Genomic DNA, 21,364 nt, shown 5'->3' with positions numbered 1-21,364 from the left:
CTGTTATGCATCGGTTTGTGAAAACATACCATGTCTAGTGTTGTCGATGATCTCTTTTTCATAGCAATAGCAGCTAAGCTAATTGGTGGAGGGAATACAGGCTGGATAAAGGAAGGATATGGAAACGTGAAAATGCTTGTGAAAATGCTTGTGAAAACCCTGACCCTGCTGTCAACAGAAGTATTGCATTCACCCTATAGGGCAGGGTAGTGACTTGAACATGGAAGGAAGATGTTACTACGGTGCAGTCTGAGTTTCTGTGCAGATCCATCTTCAGACTTGACATGTTGAGGAGTAAGCCATGTAATGCTAATTAAATAGCTTAAGAGGGCTTAAAGGTGCACATCAAGCCGCTTAGTTCAGAGGTAAAAAAACAAACTCTTTCTCATTTCCACCACAAATCAACAGGTTCTCTGTAACAAGGATTCATGGAGCATTGTTTTCAAAATGCTGGCTGAACCAGTGTGGGACTGTTCCTGCTGTGATCATAACAAACGGCTCCATAGCACAGCTGTTCCTCTGACTAAAGGGGAGGCTACAAACATGTTATATGACCACAAATTAAATTCAGCCTGTCTTGTGTTTACTGGCTTAATTTCAGCTTCCTTGCTTGCTTGCGGATATTGGCCTTTTTACTGTTAAAATCATCTGCGATCGTTGTGTCCCATTTTGCACAATTTAATGTTAATCACGCCAGACAATGGAACAGTTCCTTTTGACTCTTCAAATCTTCTGTGAGATTTCAGATAAAGTTTGAATGGGTTTTCATTGGCATTGAGACTACCACTGTCCTTCTCTAGTGACACATAGTTACTGTTGAGCGGAAGGACTATATTGCCTTCAGGTACATCTATACAATACACAGATGCACTAAACTGGATTAACTGGTCTGGGAGGTAGGGGTGGGGGGGATATCATGTTTATTGTATTATCATTTCTCACAATCCACTCTTATCTGAGACAGCCAGTTGACGCCAACCAGGAGGATCACTAATGTGCATGTGCATACATGTTATCTATTTGTATTCAAAACATGTACATAATGTACTATACATGCATGTGCTTGTTTGACAAACAAAATGGGTGTTATGCACTGTACATCCACGTAGATGACATTCATTCAAGATATGCAACTCATTCAGGGGTTTAGTCCGGAAAATAGAGCTATCCAGCGCTTCTGATTTTATTACACCTTTTATTCACGGAGCAAGTTGCCAGGTTCCTCACCAGGCACACCCTGAAGCCAAGAGCTGTAAATATCAAACGCAAATAAACCTGCTTGATGGACACGTGCGCGTGTGGCAAGTGTGCACTGGTATCTAGGCAGACACATACAAGGATAACCCTGGCTGATCCATGCTGGCCGCTGCAAGTCCACATCACAGTTGTCCACCAAAATTGTACAGGCCATTAGGGGTATGAATACAGAGGAATTTCCCACAGTGAGATCCTTAGCCAAGCTCTGTTGGACCTACCTACATCACTACCAACAGGATGGGATTCCCTGTGGCTCAAACCCAAACAGTGAAGTGATTTTCCTTGTCTTTTGGCAGGAGGAACACAGAAATGGTCCACCTGCCAGAACGACTGTGAAATGTGGGTTTTGGCAAAGGAACAACTGAAAACAAGCCAATTTACAACACTTCCTCCTATTTTCATGGGAAAAAGACTGTGAGAGTGAGGTCATCTCGCCGATAGGACAATTAACTCAAACCAGTGGTTTTGCTGTTCGTCTGGTCATGTGCCAGGTAGCGTATTCCAGCTGCAATCTTGCTTAACCCAGGTTGAAAGCACCGTGTTCAGACTACCAACAGAACAGAACATCATCTGACAGGGTTGACAGAAAAACTACCAGTAACTACATGAACTGCATTTGCACCTCAGATAAAACAAACTGGCCTCAAACCAGTTTAACGTCTCTGACTGAGAATTTATCATTCATTATAATCTAGTAAACCAGTTCAGTGATCAACTGGGTCATGTGGTAACTCAAATACTGCAGAGTATTCAACTGGATCATTTGTTGGTTAGGTAAACATTGTGTCATCTGACTGATTTTACATGTCAGACCAGTAGTGCTCGTTTGTCTCAGACACAATTTCAATAGTTAGCCCCGTTGATGACAGCACAAACCTGAGAGTTGTGAACACATTCCAAACACCAGTTCCTCACCACACAACAACAACAACAGCAAGTCACAGAGAGACATACATTTGACTGTAACAAGGCATTCCATTCATTAAGTTGTCTTTATTATGCAAAGAAAAGTAAGTAGTCCTTTAAGACCTGAACATGATCGCCTGCCATACGTTTCTAATCCACAGACGTCCAAAGATTCCCCTTTTCTGAGAGAGGTCTCAATGTGGGCCGATAAGTAAGTAAATAAGTAGACAATCCTCATTTGAATGAGGATGTTAAAGGTTTACAGGATACAGAATTGAGGAAATGGCCTAAATTGAGACACTATGGCTGTCCAGTGTCCACAGGTTACAGCCTATCCACAGTCAAAAGAGAGAAAAATTACATTGTCAAACGTAAGTGACATATGTATCAGTTATTGACTGGAAATAAAACATGTTTCTTTTTTTTTATTGGTTTTTAACATGCAATTTGTCAGATGATATCAAGTATCTTATCAACTATCAAATATCAATATATATTTTCAACAAATCCATTAAAGAACTCACAAAAGTGTATTCTAAACTGTTTTCGAAATCATGAATTCAAAAATACTTGAAATACCAATCTAATCTTAACAGGTAATAGTAAAGTGAGGTGATGACTACAGTATTGACAGGCACATATCATTTCTTCTGTCATAGCGTATATATTAATCCTTGATTGCCACAACCCTTTCCTTTGGGTTTGGTGCCTCATAGACATTCAGTCATTTCTTCCCGACCAGACCGACCACCTACTACCAGACCCTGAACCATTTCCTCTTTAATTTGTGGCATGACGTTTGTGTTGAGGCACCCTATTTTGTTAACTGACCAGAATCCTGTGTTAGTCTGAAAAGCCAAGCCAACCCCCCAGTGGAGTTCAAATGTATACAATCAGAGACGGTTTGGAACTTCTTCATGTGTTTCTCAATTGTATCCTCACTAGTCATCCACAATGAAACCACAATGCCATGCTTACATTAGGTCACAAGGGGACCCACACAAGGCAAGTTGGCGTTAAACAGAAAGACAACTTTTGTTACACCGCATTGGAGAGTTGAGTCTTATATGTAACAGCAACTATGGGCTGTGGTGACATTACAATGTGTTTGCCCTATCATACCCCTCGTCACATTCTTCCCTCCCTCAACTTCCAAGCTCCAATAAGCAACACAAATCTATGAAATGTAGTCTGCTCTCTGCTGTTCACATGGCCCTTAAGTAGCCATTTCAAAAGCAGAAAGGTTAACAGTGTGGCCACATACGCTTTTTCAGCTCGAAGCAAACCACTGACATGTGTACCTAATATGATCTATATTTGATTAAAAACACTTACATAATTCCATATATCTACAGCTGAAGTAAAACGAGATGTCTAAATTCACCATTATTATGATACTCGGCTATTATTTGTGAACGGTTCTCACTGAATTGCACATATGCTACTAATTCGTTTAAACAGTTTGGGTTGATCCATACACATAAAGAATAAAACTATTAATTTGGCTTTTATGTAATAGCCACAATCTTTTGGCGACTTCGACTTCCCCATTAACAGAAAACAACATATAAAGAAAACGTATAAATCAAGCCACAAGAAATAAAAAAAAAGACTTTGGTTGTCTATGACAAGCTGAAATACTGAATAAGCAACCCAGACAAGATACATGTTGAAGACGTCAGAGAATAGCTTTAGCGTAAAATATTGTATAGCCTTCTATAGGCCTAGTGTAAATAATACATTCAGTTACATAGTACATTCGTTACGGACAGCATTGCCCGCCTGTGCGTTGGAATAGCAACATTATGGCCTGATAACCTACATAGCAAAGCCACACACACACGCGCGCGCACACACACACACGCACACACAGCAAATGCGGCACAAAACAGCATAGTAGTATAGTAAGTGTATTACAACTATCATTTTAGGGAAATCGACAATGTAGGAAATAAAAAAACATACCAAATTAGCTTCCGTTTGTTTTAGCACCCTTGGAAACCGGAAGAAACATTCCTGATTTCCACTGAATCCAAGGCGTTCTGGTTATCGATCCTATATTGCAGAAATAGAAGGTTATAGAATCAATTTATGGTGCTCTTACGATCCAATTGCTTCATGTAATTCGGATTCGCCTATGGCTTGATTCAGGGTTACATTGTATCTAAGCTAATCTAAGGCGGCTCACGGAGTCAAATCATTGGTTGACAAACAGCAATCAGATGCAAATTCCTAACCGCTGAATCAGAGGGGCCAACCTACCCCAATAAAAAGGGAATGTCGGTCAATGCAAATATAGTGAAGTCACCAAGAGGAACCGAAGGGTAACTGAGTTTGTTCCCAACAACTTTATAACCAAGTGTATATGAGAAGTAAATTCGACATATTTATCATGTTTTCCCTTTGCACGCATTAACGTGGGCTGTGTCTCAGCTCTAACCAGGTACAGTAGGTTAGCCTGGTACTAGCCTGGTACTAGTCTGGTACAGACCCAATGATCGTTTTTTGGCGACGTTCCCTTGGTTGTGATCCTATACATTGCAGGAGGCGGGGGTGCTATGCTATATAGTTATAGTATAGAGAAGTGTAGTGGTAGGTACAGAAAGTAATAATAATTAATCATATAGCAGCCTACGAGCACGCACATCAATTAGACTATGGTTTACTAAATCTAGAGAGCTATTCGAAGAGTTTTCCTTCAAGTAAATTAAATTGGAAATTAAATTGCCACAATTTTATCACGTAGCCTATAATAGCCTCCTATAGGAGTAGGCTATTGTTTATCATTTCAATCACATAACATAAGTCCTCAAAACATTTTTATGAGCTATATAACTTCAACCATTTCATAAATTGAAGCCCTATGAAGACCTACACAATGGAATAGTCGTTCATATCTTAATGATATATTTGAAACCATATTATGTCACTAATAGTAAAATTAAACTCATTAGCAAGAGTTAACTCACCATTTTTAATTTAACAAAACATCCATCCAGCATCCATGTAAACTGCCTCCCTTACCACCTCAGTTAAAATCAATTGTATATTTTTAGCCATCAAAGACACTGTAGGCTATTTATCAAGGACCAAATGTTTCATTATATTGCTACGCACTAAAAAGACCATTTAAAACGTTCTTTCATTGTCTTTTCCAGAATGAGTGTGCCATCTAGTGGAGAGAGTCATGGTTGCACCAGTAAATTGACTTTCTAATCTGCAAATTCAACTGTCTACATGTAATGTTTCGTTCTTTCTTCTTATTAGCAAAAGATTGATTAAATAAGTAGCCTAAATGATGTAATATCTCAAACACTACTAAGAAATAAAAGCCCCAACGTCAAGGGGTGTGCACCAAGGCCAGGTTCTGGCCAGTTTGTCCAGTCTGGGTTGACAATAACAGCTGAACCTGATTTCAAGCCCTGGATCGTTCTGTCTTTTTACCTCCAACAAAGCCTTTTCTTGTCTTCAATTTCTTCTGGCTAATTTCAAATTCCAATAGAGACTTTGACAAAATGAAATATTTAATGTGGGCTATTGTATTACCAAGTAATACACACGGTCATTACAGAGTTAAATTAATCATTTATTGAAATTTTCTTTCACACACTTTCAGCACATTTACTCAGTAAGGATTACACAAATGGCTAGAAATAAGAGAAAAGTTAACATTTAAAGCTACGCTTCTATTATTGTGTAGTTCAGTTCCTGATGAATATTTATGTAACATATTACCTTACACTCTCTCACCAAAGACAGACACTTCCTTCCTTTTATGTCACATAAAGCTTTTGAGAGAATCCTGTTGCAGCAGTGGTTTCACAACCCTAATGTTGGCACACAAGTTCAATCAGTACATTTTGCAGCTACATATTTACAGCACAACTAGTACCAAATATCCTACAAAAAAGTTATACAAAAGTGGCACCATCTTATAAGGTGGACGGTTGCTTGTTATGATAATATTAATAATAATATTCAAACTAAGTCCCCATTATATGTGCATATATTATTTATAGAATTACACCCAGTGAAATCACAAATGACATTCATAGTGAGAGGTTGAAAGCCTGAGAAACAATGTTTACACAAACAAGTGTACAAACTTTGGTTATTGACAGAAAAGCACTGGCAGGTCAAGATTACTCCATCTTTGACAGTACAAAAGAATTATGGAGATTTTAAATACAAATGAATCATGGAGATTTTAAATAACCTGGATGGACATTTCCAAAAGCTCATACAAATGTATAAATACATACATAAATAAGTAGAGACACCTAGAACATGCATTTATAAGGCATAAGTGTCCAGGGGCTGATCATTAAAATGCCTGAGAGTCAAATAACAGAAGATTTGCTGTCAAATATGCCAAGTGTGGTTTTAAGTTCTCAGCCACTCATTGCTACTACTGCAGGTAACAGCAGTATTACTTGACATTCAAACACATGATTATAAACTCGGTAAAGCAGTAATTCATTTTTTGTACTTGAAATCTGTTTCATCGTCAGATGGCAAAATTATATACTTTGGTAAACCATGTAAACAAAAGGTTGGTTAAAATGAACTTGTATTCAGCCATATATACGGTATGCATGCAAGTACAACTCATTTCATAAATGTACTTTTTTTTCTATGAATCAAAAAGGATCAAAGGATTTTTCTGCGTATCAATGAAAGCAATGAACTAATGTGTGAAGAGAAAGCTGCCCAATGATGTTCATCAAAAGAATAAAACCTTACTTCCCAGATTTAAATATCATGCAAGTTCCTACAGTAGTTGAAAGCATTGTGAAGACATTTCTACTTTATGTGGATCTTTTTTTGCCCCAAAAAACCAATACAACATACTAGGGATGCCTTGGTAATGTTTTTTTTGCTGCCAATACCGATTGCTGAGAACTGCCTCACGTTTTTTGCATCATCGATCGGCTTTCACAATTGGTAACTAGCATGCATTATCGGAATTCCATCTCATGTTCAGACTGAATATCATTTGATTCCGATTGTGGCACTCCTAAAACATACACTACAGTATATATTGACCAGTAATGTTATCTGTACTTAAACAGATGCAGCTAATAAGTCTAACCTTAATTCTTTGCTTCATTTTCCATTACAGGAAAGAGATGTCCCCTCATGAGCCAAGGAGACAGGACACAAAGAAGAAGGGAAAGACTTTTTAGATTCCATCTTTATCTCCGCACTGCAGTGTTTTATTCCACTCCTACTAGCAAATCAATCAGTAATGATGAGCCTTCTCTGGCCTAGTTCCATTCCTACTCCTATGCCCTAGCACCTTCTGCCTAGAAGAAAACAGATTTGGTTTGTTACCAATATCAAAGACACTGCCCTTGCATAGTGAGGCAGGCCAGGTGGAGACGACATTATAACCTTACACCTATCGGTACCTGTCAGGCCTCTGAACATGCACAGGGTAGTTTCTAGGGATTGAAATGGAACTGGCCACATCTCTGCAGTCGTCCCCCCTCTCAGCTCATCTGCTCCAGGTAGGCGGAAAGCAGGGGGCTGGGGGGCAGGAACTCCTCCTGTTTGTTCATGACCTCAGTCTGGCGCCCCCCCTGGCAGTCAGAGCCTGGAGGACACAGACAAGCACAGAAAACACAGTTGGCAGGTCAAAAGCAAGGAGGTAAAACATTCTTAGTGGTAATAGTTGTACTTTATTGATTCCTGGGGGGAAATTGCATTGTCACAGCATCAATAGACAACAAATGAATACAGATTAGAATAGTCATTTACAATACATATGATATCTATTCTGGATGAAAACTCAAAACGGTCGCACTGTCAAGCCCTGTAGCCTACCACCTACTACCAGTTCAACTATCAATAGTATAACTAGCCTACCACCTACTACCAGTTCAACTATCAATAGTATAACTAGCCTACCACCTACTACCAGTTCAACTATCAATAGTAGACCTAGCCTACCACCTACTACCAGTTCAACTATCAATAGTATAACTAGCCTACCACCTACTACCAGTTCAACTATCAATAGTAGACCTAGCCTACCACCTACTACCAGTTCAACTATCAATAGTAGACCTAGCCTACCACCTACCAGCAGTTCAACTATCAATAGTAGACCTAGCCTACCACCTACTACCAGTTCAACTGTCTATAGTGACCTTGCCCACCACCTACAGTAGAAGGCAGTTCAACTCACTTGCAGAGACCAGGTCCATGTACTGGCAGACAGCATGGAGCAGGAGCCGCTCGAAGCTGGTTACAAACACAAAGAGGAATAGGGACAGCTCTGAGGTAGTCATCCAGAATATCATGCAGTTCCCTGCCTGAACTCTGTTAGTGGCTTCTGAAGCATCATTCACTCTCATATTCAAGAGATGCAAATAATAATTCTGTACATATTCTATTTGAAAGTGGACTTTGTGATTAATGATAACATGACATAGCTTTCCAAAATGAACAGGGCAACACCTTCCTGCCAGACCTGAAAAGATTAGACATTACTTTCCTGTAAACGAATATGTGCATGCACTGTATGAAGCTGGCAGCCACTGAAAGGAAAGAATATCTTTCTCATCTGAGTGCCTGGTCACCCGGGTATGACTTCATGTCATAGTCTATTACAGTACCTTAAAGGAGTAGTAAAGGGGAAATCATGTTTAGCCCTGTTTTAAGGTTACTTATGATCATATACAATGGTTCAGATCAAAAAGTTGACAAAACTAGCACTTTTGAGAAAGTCTGATAATTGCTCTACCACAGTTTTGGTCATACAATGGATGTGGGTGGGCACCGTGAAAAATCATTCAAAAACATGTTAAACTCTCGATTTCAAAGACAAGAAGCTCACCGAGGGGGTAATTGGTGTCCGTTGGTGTTCTGACATCAAATTCGCCACAAAGTATGAATCCTGTAGGGTTTTATGAAATCCATTGAAATCCAGAACATGTCAGAAGACCAACGGACTTCAACATGTTTTTGAATGATTTTTCACGGTGCCCACCCACATCTATTGTATGACCTAAACGGTAGTAGAGCAATTATCAGACTTTCTCAGAAGTAGGGCTGTCGCGGTTAGGAATTATCCTGAGCGGTTCAAATTGATAGATTTCAACTGCGGTCTGCGGTTTTACCGCTGTTTTTTTTAAATTTAGTTTTACACTACATTTTATCTATATCCTATGTGTGTAGCCTAGTTGTGGCCTACATTTTTCGTTTTTATCAAACGAAATACATTAAATAAATTAGGGTACAGGAATGCAATGGTGCGCGCAGCACACAAACAGGCAAGTCATTCGACATAGTAAAATAATAATAAAACAATTAGGCTACAGATATAAAGGGACCTAAAGGGCAAAACCAATGTTTGCTGTGCATTAAAGTAAGCTTAGGCTAGGCCTAACACGTTATACATATATACCAAAAGTTTAGTGCCGTGCATTTATTAATCGGATAGCCTATGTCTATAGGTGTATTTGACAGTCCTGGAAAAAGCCCTGATAGCCTACCAAAATGAAAAGAAAATCCTTAGTGGCCGCTGTTGTCTGTATTTTGTTATTGTATTTTGTGGCCTGTGTGTAGTTGTAGCCATACCTATTATTCCTACAACGAAGTAGGCTACACCACTACCATTTAAGATTTAATCTCTGGTCTGAATAGGTAGGCTATGTATGGAAACATACTTTTTAGCACGATCAGCTACAGCTTTGCTGCGCACTGCGCAGCATAGCCTACCCTCTCTCATTTTTCAATGGCAATTGTGTAGGCTATAGCCTAAGGTGTTCGTAAACTAAACCGTGTAAAATATGTGGCATATGCATATCACACCCATAAGGCTATCAAGGCTTAAAGCAGGCTGATCTTAAAACGAAACACGAAAAGGCAGGCAGATTGGACACAGCCTATCCTATATGGTCCGTTTCATTTACCACTGTCTACACAGCTGAATGCCAATGTTAATTTTTAAATGCATAATTGCAAATAGCCTACGTGATTTTTACTAATGGAAATACATTTCCATTTGAAATTGATTAACTTATTTCGAATATCATTCTCGTTCTGCTCCGCGCAATGCGACTTTGCGGATGTAGTCCTAAACTATAAGAATCTCCGTTTACTAGTCGATACATTTTTACAATGATTAGGCTAGACGTATTTTCTATCTCAGTCGACGGTTGAATATTTATTTGACAGCCCTTGGAAAGCCCCATGGAACATAGGCCTAATAAAATGAAAAAAACCTTAGTGACCGCGGTAGATGCGGTCGTCTGTAAAGCGCCGCGGTCTGCTTCACAGGACCGCGGTTGAGCTGTTAACCGCAAACCGCGACAGCCCTACTCAAAAGTGCTAGTTTTGTCAACTTTTTGATCTGAACCATTGTATATGATCATAAGTAACCTTAAACAGGGCTAAACATGATTTCCTTTACTACTCCTTTAAGCTTTTCAGAGGAAAGAGTACCTGCTTCCAAGATTGGTGGTGTAAACAGAGTGAGGCTGAACCCCGAAGAAACGCAACAGGTTCTCCTCCAGCAGCTCCAGAGTCCCCTGAGCCAACAACAGGAGTGTGAGAAGAGCACTAGAAGAGCACTAGATCCTTTTGTGCCAGTATCTACGTACAGTATAACAAATCATATTTGTCTCAAAGTCTTAAATGCCCATTCTTTTTTTCTTGGCTTTCTGCTTATTGTTTCACCACTTTACCTAGTTTCCTCTATATTCTTTAAGAGCCTGTCTGCTAAATGCTTATTGTGCCTTATTATGTGATACACTTAAATATTCTATTATGTACTACAGGGATAGCTAACACATAATCAGGGTTGGGAAGGTTACTTTTAAAAAGTAATCCCTTACAGTTACTTATGAAAAATTGTAGTCAGTAACGTAATCCGATTACCACAATTTAAAAGTAAAGTAAGGGATTACTTTCAGTTACTTTTGGATTACTTTAAATAAAATGTACTGTGTATTTCACCAGATATAAAATGTACTGTGTATTTCACCAGAAATCCTACATTATTTATTCTTTTTCTGTGTTCTAGAGCTGACAACATAGCTAAACAGCAGTTGCCCAGCGCCCGCCCAGTTAGAGCAAGTGTTAATGCCAAGAGGTTAGGGTGCGTGTCATCTTGCCTTGGCTAGTTAATTGCAGTCTGCAAAACACGACACTCGTTGCTAATGTAGCTAACGTTAGGTGTAAACGTCGGAGCCAGCTCTAAACTCCAGCTCTAATGCATTCTAAGCAGCTGTGATTGGCGCTATTCAGCTATACAGCTTGCCAGTGGACACACAGCCTTATATATTATGGATAAAGCACCCACTGACCAGTTTTCCCAGGCAGTTAGTTATAGCTCTTGAATAATGGTGCGTTCGTTTATAACTGGGAGGTGGCAAATTGCGACTTGCTACTAGGAATGATTAAATAAAACGCTGCATGAACTCGCACTTCCTCGTCGCAAATTCGGATATGTTTCTCAGCCTCCAGTTGCCGGCTGATGTCAATATCATATCATATCATCATCGTATCATTCGCTATAGCTCGAATGCACACAGGTCGGAGGTAGGTATTTTGCCACTTGCGACTTGCCACCTCCGACCACAAACGAACGCACCATAACACCGACAGGCACTATTGAGTGAAAATAATCTGAATGGGCGCTTGGGTCTGGTTTTCTGGTTGAACATTAGTGCTATACTGTAGAAGCCTACTGCTAGCTAATTTAGCCGTCAGTGGAAGTAAGGTTAACGTTAGCTACCCTAACGTTTGACATTAGCTAACGTTAATTTACCGGCAAATGTTTTTTCAGGTTGGAAATTGGCCGTTGTGGCAGGTGGCTGGGAGGCATAGTTTACACTGTGCTGTAATATTGTTGTGGTTCTGTGACAGGTAAATAAAAAAATGCTGGTATTTCCAGGATTTTAATGCACATTGCGGTATTTCTGCCATGATGCCCGTGCTGCTCGCTGTCTGTCTGGCAGCTGTGGTCCGAGCACATCAGTGGGAATCTCGTCGGCGATTGGTATTGGTATTACTAGCCTACTTCTTTCTTTTTTTTTTTAAGCTATTTTGTAAAACTGATGAGGAGGCGAGGGGTGATTGTAATCACGCCTGTAATCCCCGTTACTATGCAAATGTAACTGTAATCTAGATTACATATTTTAAATTGTACTGTAACGGATTACATTTAGTTTTTTTGTAATCTGATTACGTAACGGCGTTACATGTAATCCATTACTCCCCAACCCTGCACATAATGGCCTGCCAGTATCTACTGATGGTCACGTCTCTCTCATTAAGTATTTAGCCCATGTTTAGTGCTCTATAAATGTTCTTAGCCCAAAGACAAACATTTCCCGGGAGCTTGCTCGATCATCTCTTTGAGAGAGGTCAGGGAAGAATTTTACAGCTCAGTTTTTTGGCCCCTGGGTGAAACTGGGTGTTTTTTTTTGCTACCCTCTGGAAAATGTAGGGGTAGGATCTTTGTCCATCCCCCCTTTGCTCTCTGTAAAGCGCATTGTGTTGCCTCTGTATATGAAATGTGCTTTACAAATACAGTTTGATTTGATGCTCACAATAGGGATTTGTCGGCGCTTCAGAGTAGCACGCAGCCTCCGGTCGATTCTCTGGAAGCAATCCTGGGCACTAAATGCTGGATTCTCTGCATGAATAAAAAGTAAAACTCTTTAAAAGACACTTGATTTAGCAATGAATACCCTGTACAGTGTGCAGAAAATGCTGATGACCACAGTCCTCAACAAATACACTGTAAAACAATATAACTTACATTCCACGACCGATACTGTCCATTGACCTGCAGTGAGGTCACCAGTATACTATGACAAGTTTACTACTGTAGGCCTGTGTAGGCGGGATCTTAGACCATGGGGTCTCACCCTCTCTGTGGTCCTTCAGACCCTTGTAAGAGTTGCTCCTCTTGGCCTCCTCCTCCAGCAGGATCAGGAGCTTCTCCTGCTCCTCCCCAGAGCGGTTCATGAAGTCATTCCAGGGCTGAAGGACAAGGGAAGAAGTGCATGTTTTTGTGCCAGCCCTTTTAGAGCATGTATGCAGTGTTGCTGAGCCCAATCTATACCCACAGTCAGCATTGCACATCTGAACAGTGAAAACCCTACTTCAACATAGTTGCCGTTGGTGCAGGCCTCGGTGAAGACGGATGGAATGGCGGGGTTACTACTGCACAGCTCCACCTCGTCTTTGGAGCACTCATCTCTCTCCAGGAGATTGGCAAGGTAGCGGGCTATTCAATTGTACAGAGGGGAAATGTATTACACAAAACCATTAACATCCGCTGGCATCTTTAAATCAAGATGGAAAACTTTTCTTTATTCTATTCATTAAAGGGGAACGCCGCTGTCATAGCAAGTTTAGCTCAAATGTCGCTTTGTCCTCAATGAAACCGATCTGTACACACCAACATTTAACCGATCCGTGCAGTAGTAAGCTAGCTCCTTTTTCCTCAGTGCGCACACCCCCTTTATAATGGAGGTCTATGGGCCTCTGCTAAAAACTATGATAAACATGCATTTTCAAGGCAGGAAGCGCAAGTTGATCTTACCGGTGTCATTATGCTGTCATGTGATATATATTGCATTCTCAAACCGAATATTGAAACAAAAGCTCGATTTGAGCCAGAACTATTTCGCCGAATGCACTACACCACACCTTTCACACTGTAAACTTCTGCCGCGGTAAAGCTAGATGATTGTTTACATCCTCCTAGCCATGCCTAACACGTAAACACATGGGGATGGCCATTCATTTCACAAGACAACATTCTACTGAGACCGGTAAGGGGCTTCCTGGCGCTTCCTGCCTTGAAAATGCATGTTTATCATAGTTTTTAGCAGAGGCCCATAGACCTCCATTATAAAGGGGGTGCGCGCACTGAGGAAAAAGGAGCTAGCTTACTACTGCACGGATCGGTTAAATGTAGGTGTGTACGGATCGGTTTCATTGAGGACAAAGCGACATTTGAGCTAAACTTGCTATGACAGCGGCGTTCCCCTTTAAGCTTAACCTAGACCTTAGAACTTTAATGTGGTTGTTCTACTTTTAAAATCCCAGTAACATTGTTTTAATTTGTTTTATTTTTGTCTTATCTGTGTACAATGTTTTAGTTATCCCCTAAACATGAATGTATTGTTTATTTATTTAAAATGTGTATTATTGCTTGCAGTTTTTTTAATGTATTTCTTTAACTGTAAAGTGTCCTGACACCATGCTGCATGGTGATTCTGCACTTTAATCAAATTATCAAATCCTGTTACATAATTATCAAATTATGTAACAGGAGTTCCAAGGGTTCCAGAGGCTGAGATGAGAACTTACTGTTCTCTAGCCGACGAAGGCTCTTCTTCCCTTTGGCTCGCGGGGTGAGGTCAGAGTTGCGTATGGCCTGGTTGATGTAGAACTGCTTCTTCTTGCTGGGAGACGCACGCTTGGCAGGAGAGTTGGGCAGAGAAGCACACCTGCGCTCCTCAATCAGGCTAGGTTAAGATGGAGGACAAGAAGGAGAGGCTGATCAGAGGTTGATCTACCTACGCTTGTTATATGTGGGATGATTGGGTACAATATCATTACAGCAAAGTGTAGGTGCTTCAAGACACAAATACCTCTGCTGTCTATAAAATGCATGGGAGACTAGATTTAGGTTACATATGAGTCATCCACTATGAAGCCTTTGTTCCTAGCGTTAGCTACCTCCATGCTAGCTACTAGTTACCAAGATGAGGCGTGGCTTTTAAATCCAAACCCACTGACCCAGTTTCTGAAACTGGGTCAGTGGGTTTGGATTTAAAAGCCACGCCTCATCTTGGTAACTAGTAGCTAGCATGGAGGTAGCTAACGCTAGGAACAAAGGTTGCTGGAATAACGTTATTCCAACTAACTACGGCTAGCTAACACTAGCAACATGTAAACTAGCAAGATGCAACATAATGGCTATAAACTGCCATGTCAGGCAATGCAAGCCTGTGTTAACAGCAGCTAGCTAAGTTAGCTTCAATGAAACCCCAGTTCAGTTCATATTGTGCAGTGTTTATCGATACAATACGCTAGCTATAGCCACTAAGTAGCTAGTTATGCATATGTAGTTAAGTTAGCTAACGTTAGCTAAATGTCCGACGGCGCCTATCGCGATATCTAACGTTACCTATGCATTTAATATAATTTACTCAGATAGCTACAGTAGCTCGCAGCATAATCTACAGTCTAGCTACTTACCCAGCACTAGCTAACTTAATTAACTTGGAACTAACACTCGCGCTACTCTGTTTTTAACGTTAGCTGCTGCTACTCACATAAAATCCTGTTCCTCATTACTGTTATTTGTCAAAACAACCATTTTACAATGGATAAAATAAACACAGTCGTAACAGACAGCTGGCAAACAAATCAAGATGTGATGTCGTTGGCTACGTTAGCTAGTGCTAGCTGTTCTTAGCAGCTCGGCAGTGGGAGGAGAAACAAACAGCTTTGGTCTCCGACTCACTCCGCGAGCAGACCGCGGCTGCGCCAGCAAAAGTGGTGCTGCAAGTTACACACCGGTTCGTCCACATATGATCATCCATAATGTTACAAATAAATGTCACTACTGCAATAAACTTATTTGTAGACACCCCCCAAACAAAAAAGTATTGCTGAGAGTCAATTACGTAGGCTAGTCTAGCCTACTCACTTTACTTGTCTGGCTGTGGGCCCAACGTTACCACATTTGGGCATAGTTTGTTAACGTTTCCATAACAGCCAGTTTTATTGAAGTCTCCATCGGGGAGTCAATTTAAAATTGAGTAGCCGTAATGGTGGCTTCAGATAGAGCTGTTCATGTCCAAAATGTCCAAAACAATCCTTTTTGAAAAATAGAACGGCAGTTTGGGCTTCGACATCCGTTCAGGTATGTTCAGCAATTTTGCTTATAAATGCAGAGCCTATACAGACTGAGAATGAAATAACTATGTGTGCTTACATGTCATGCGCAATTATGATTTATGCATACAGATTGGCTTAATGGGCAAGAAGAAAGGCAAGGCAGCAAGACCGGGCAAAGGTGACATTCCACAACCTCAAATGGTTGTGGGTGCTGTGAAGTGTTCGCCCACCAGGAAGAATGCCATAAAATCAACAGAGTGTTATGAAGTTACCAAAAAGGACTTCAGATCAAAAACGATGATCTCTGACACACTGGAGAGGTCAGGCAGTAGAGTGCTGAAAATCAGTGTTGATTTATGTCCTGTTCTGGCCTCAGCCAAGGAGGAACTGATGGGAGAGGAGGATAGGCCTACTTGCCAGGATGACAAAGAACCAAGTGGCCCGGATGACGGGACCATCATCCCAGCAACGTCTGTAGAGAAACTGCAGAGAAACAATCAAAAGAGAACCCACCAAAGTCCAGTTTCAGATAGAGCATTAGTACCACTACCACCCATAGAGAAACCATGCCTTAAACAATCCGGTTCAACACATTCAGACCGCCTGTGTACCCCAGTGTCCCACGCCTCTCTGCCATCTCTGCCATCGATAAGTGTATCACAGCAGGGTGTTCTGGTCAACTCGTGTGAGATGACAACAGCCTTTCCAAGGATCCAGTTGCAGAGGACTAGCCCTTTAACTACACCTTTGATGGATGGCACAATGTTCACTAGAGGTGTAAGAAAACGAAAACATTGTAACAATGTACAGAGCATTATTATTCTTGATACATAACCTCAGAATTCATTACACTGGTTTATTTATTAATTAGGTTTAAATGTTTAACATTCACAGTAGACATGAATGTCATGCTGGTGAAGTAATTCATTGCAGTACGTGGTGAATAGTTTATCCATTTCAAAACTAGCCAAGTACCAGTAAAACAATTCTTCACATTGTCTCATAATTACAGAGGTCACTGCAGTTTCCGCTTCCTGAGATCTCTGTGTGCAGTATAGAGGCCTTGCTTCAGAGAGTGACAGAGCGACTGAGGAGGAAAGAAAGAAGTAGTGATAGTGAGACATGGAGACTCACTCGTTCAGATCATCTCCTCGTTTCCGGGACTCTGCGTCTGAGAGAGAAGAGGAACCCTCACCTCACCAACTGCAAGACAGAGTAAGACGAAACTTGAGCAATGAGTTGCACATAGGATGCTAGTATTGCAGATGATCAGTCTGTATGAGGAATTCTATATGTAGCCTAACAAAAATTCAGATAAGACAACTGATTAGAATGGACATTTCCTTTTAACTTAGGTATGAAGTAATATGTTCAGAGGACAAGCAGAACATTACCATGACGACAGACCAAGGATGGCAAGACTCCACCTCACTCTACAACGGATCCAAACTGCCCATTCTTACGATGGCCAAGAGGACTCTGACACCTCATGACCACCACAGTAATTCATGACAACTGTACATTTAATGATCTTTTATTCATTTTTAGAACTAAATACTTGATATATACCCCAATTTGAACTATATATTACTATAATTTCAGTATATACATCTAATATTATATAAACAGATAGATAACCTTTATTCAAGTAGGACTGTTCAAGCATAGTACACATACTGTAGTAAGACCGTACATTCAGTAGTATATTATAGATATTGTACACATGCCTACAGTATCATTATTGAAACAACCTCTCCAATACTTCAGAGTGTATAACAGTGCAGTACAGTGGTAACCGGCTTTGGATTTGTAGTTCACTACATTTTAAGATGAACAAATAAAATAAAGAACAGTTGACCTGTTGAAGGCAGTGTTTCAAGTCTGATACATAAGATAAGGTTGGGGTTCATTCAATTTCAATTCAGGAAGTGAGTTTTCGGTGTAAAATTTGGTTTAAGTTATGAATTTATGGAACTGAAAGTGAATTCTTCCTAACCCTGAGATAGGACCTGTACGACATTATCTTTATGTTGCTTACAGACCAATACTAGACCATACAATAGTATGTTTTGAAAGTCAAATAACAATTGAAAGTGTTGAAAAAAATATTTTATCAGTGCAATACCACAAATTAAAATGATGCAATTTATCTTTGTTGGTAATGTTTTCATCAGTAGTTAGCTTGTGTGCAGCATTTTGACCTGTGAGGAACACCTCTTTTTGTTTGCATAATACTTAACATCATCAGAGAGAAACAATAAAATATCCAAGCTTGGACATGCAATAGAAATAGGAAAATAAAGAAAAGTAAATGATGAATAGACCAGCCCCATGAAAATATTTGATTTGGAGTCTATAAAACTGCATTGGAGGTATTAGACTATATATCTGCATTGGAGGTATTTGATTATATCTGTATTGGAGATTTAAAAAGGCACCAAACCCAGACTTCTGAGGAATCGGCTGGTAGCGTCTTCCTTTTCCAGAGGACACAAGCCACTCTGGCTCGTGTCTCCAACACTTCTGTCTCTCTCCAACACTTCCTGTGAGCTTGGAGACAGGACTGCAGTGCAAAAGTAGACAGCACTGTTCCCAATTCTACCTAATATGTTTTGTACATTATCCGAACTTTCTTTAACATTGCATCCTTGTTAAAAGACCCCACAACAAAAAACAAAAGATAAACATCTTAAACTACATGCGTCATTTCAAGTAGTGAGCCAGGTTGTAAATGCGATCTGCCAGTGCTTCATAGCGGGACAATGGAGGGACCGAGTGGAGGACACGATACAACATGGAATCCAGCCTCTGTCCAGTAACCACACTGTACATCCTTCACTTCACACCTTGCTGTCCTGTGCACGGCTGCCCACCAGGAAGAGCGTGGAAGCATCTTTACTTCTCGAGCTCTCTGCTGGGCACTTGGACCCGTTGGCTGTGGATTCCCTGCTCACCTCTCCTCCATCACTACTACTACTGCTGCTGCCTGACCCACTACTGGTCTCTCTGCTGGTGTCCCTGCTGGACCTTGGCTTCTCGTCCTGCTGTGTCTGTTGTCTGCAGGTCATCGCCATGCCACTGTCCATAACCCCGTTGGGTTTGCCTTCTCTTGATTTACCCTCTTTGGATCCGCCCTCTTTAGGATCGTTGTCTGATGATTGGCCAGACTGAGGAGCCTTGCTTGGTTGTGCCAGTTTAACTGGCTGCTCTGAGTGGATGGGTGGGGCCCCATGACTGATTTGAGCTCCCGCTCGAGCCCCGTTGTTGACAATCACCTCAGCGAGCTGGTCGTCGTCTCTCTGCTCCTTGGCAAAGTTGACAAAAACCTGGAGAAAGGGAAAACGTAACTTATACAACCAACGAATGACTGAACTTGGTCATTACAGACGTCACTAAACTGAAGTGGAACCATTTTGTACTCTGATATCAAACTGCCTTGTCTAACTTGAATGCTGTTTCAAATAAACAAATCCCAGCCTCATTTGTCCCTTGAAACCAAAATAGTACCTGGTCCAGGGTGGTCTGTGAGACAGAGTAGTCTGCAATGCCCAGCTCTTCGTGGTTATTGGAGAGCACGTCGAACACTCGTGCCAGGCGGCAGACGTGCGAGGGTAGCTGGTACTGCAGGACGTTCTGGTGCCGCTCTTTCAGCTCGATGCCAGGGAAGCAACTCTTCATGTAGGCATCCACCGGGCATGGGTCCTCAGGCGGCCGGGTACTGGTCAGACGCAGGGTGACGGTGTAGCCATCACCAAACCTGAAGCAGATATGAAACAGCGGTGACATTTTGGAAGGTATACAGGATTAAATGGGTTTCATTGAAGGGTTGTAGAGTACCATTTCTTGAGAGTTTAGGCCTAGACATTGGCAAATGTCTCATACATTGGTAAAAGTGGATTGGATACTTCTTTAATCTCACTTCAGTAATAAATGACATGCTGTGCCCTAACCTGCTGTCTTGTGAGCTTCCAAAACCAGCAGATCTGTTTGTTAAAGCTTACATAAACTACTGGATCTGTTTGTTAAAGCTTACGTAAACCACTAGATCTGTTTGTTAAAGCTTACGTACAGTAAACCACTGGATCTGTTTGTTAAAGCTTACGTACAGTAAACCACTGGATCTGTTCGTTAAAGCTTACGTACAGTAAACCACTGGATCTGTTTGTTAAAGCTTACGTACAGTAAACCACTGGATCTGTTTGTTAAAGCTTACGTATGCCGACATGCTTTCAAACCGAAGAAATGGATGCTGAGTAAATTAGCGAAACATAAAGTGTGGACTGGTTTCTGAATTTGTATAGATTATTTTCATGATGGTATAATAATTATGTGTTTAGTTGGTATTTTAGTGTTGTTGTTAGTAGCCTAGGTGTTTTAGTGTACGGGATATCAGTAGCATATGTCCCTTCCTTTTCCTGCCTGCCTCCTAGCCTAGACTTCCAGTACCGCTATGGATATAAGTCATGTGACTTTATTGTGATATCCTGATGAATGTTACTACTGTATGCACACCTGTGTATTGTTTGGTAATTTTTCAAATAAAATCAATCAATCAATCAATCAATGCCTAGTCAATGGTCACTTAAAGCAGGTGAATGTGAATACCTGTTCTTGAGGTGCTGGACAGAGCCCAGACACTGGAACCTGCCGTTCACCATGATGGCCATGCGGGTGCAGAGGGCCTCACACTCCTCCATACTGCAACAGAAAGACAAAGCTGTTGGTGACGATGGTACTACTTATACAATGCTACTGTGGTGGATACACATTTGCATAGTATTGATACATTCACCAGAGAGTTAGGAATTCAGAATGAGAACTAACAGCTAGTTCAAATGTAGACAAATGTTAGATGTGTTTAGCTCGTGCGTTGGATAGGATTGGTTGATAGGCTACGAGAGAGGAGACGTTAGTGGTTACATTGTTTAGACTTGCTACCTTGTTACCTCGACTGCGCTGTAACTTTTGTTGTTTTTTATGTGAAAGTAAATAACTCGACTCGCCTTACGTCTACCGTCTCCCCATTATTGTACTCCCACACTACCACTATTTACAATATTTATCCATTGGGGGGCGGCTGTAACTCAGGAGGTCGACCAGGTCGTCCAGTGATGGTAGGGTCGGCGGTTCTAATCCCGTCTCCTCCTGACAACATGTCGAAGTGTCCTTGGGCAAAGACACTGAACCCCAAATTGCTCCCAATGAGCAGCTGCCGCCGTTGGTGTGTGAAGGGGTGAATGAGAGAGGCCTTCATTGTAAAGTGATTTGGATGAAAGCGCTATATAAGTGCAGTCCATTTACCATTTACTGAGGCCACATATTTTTA

The 21,364-nt window shown here is 41.0% G+C and overlaps 2 protein-coding genes across 2 annotated transcripts in view; both read right to left on the bottom strand.

The window, feature by feature from the left end:
• Positions 1-5,788: 5,788 nt before the first annotated feature.
• On the bottom strand, positions 5,789-15,579 carry r3hdm4 (R3H domain containing 4). The gene is made up of 8 exons (XM_084444135.1): positions 15,471-15,579; positions 14,500-14,657; positions 13,284-13,408; positions 13,047-13,161; positions 12,726-12,811; positions 10,615-10,700; positions 8,354-8,409; positions 5,789-7,759 (listed from the first exon to the last, which is right to left on the bottom strand). The coding sequence occupies exons 1-8, from the start codon at positions 15,512-15,514 to the stop codon at positions 7,656-7,658; spliced, it is 774 nt and encodes a 257-aa protein (XP_084300261.1). The 5' UTR covers positions 15,515-15,579; the 3' UTR covers positions 5,789-7,655.
• Positions 15,580-18,703: 3,124 nt separating this feature from the next.
• Positions 18,704-21,364, bottom strand: part of abca7 (ATP-binding cassette, sub-family A (ABC1), member 7) — a gene marked incomplete at its 5' end in the record, with an annotated part of 34,205 nt that continues 31,544 nt past the window's right edge. Inside the window, 3 exons of the mRNA XM_084444200.1 lie at positions 18,704-19,364; positions 19,546-19,795; positions 20,644-20,736. Of these exons, the coding sequence (XP_084300326.1) occupies positions 18,879-19,364; positions 19,546-19,795; positions 20,644-20,736 (829 nt within the window). The 3' untranslated portion in view covers positions 18,704-18,878. The remainder of the gene's footprint in view (positions 19,365-19,545; positions 19,796-20,643; positions 20,737-21,364) is intronic.

The sequence above is a fragment of the Borostomias antarcticus genome (genome assembly GCF_949987555.1).
Source record: "Borostomias antarcticus genome assembly, chromosome: 10".
Taxonomy (NCBI): Eukaryota; Metazoa; Chordata; class Actinopteri; order Stomiiformes; family Stomiidae; genus Borostomias; species Borostomias antarcticus.
This window is presented reverse-complemented; position numbering and strand designations above follow the sequence as displayed.

Coding starts and splice junctions, on each gene's coding strand:
- r3hdm4 (XM_084444135.1), bottom strand. CDS start 15,514: ATGGTTGTTTTGACAAATAACAGTAATGAGGAACAGGATTTTAT. Junction 13,409..14,499: donor CCTTCGTCGGCTAGAGAACA/GTAAGTTCTCAT, acceptor ACAATTGAATAG/CCCGCTACCTTGCCAATCTC. Junction 8,410..10,614: donor ACCACCAATCTTGGAAGCAG/GTACTCTTTCCT, acceptor GTTTGTAACCAG/CTTCGAGCGGCTCCTGCTCC.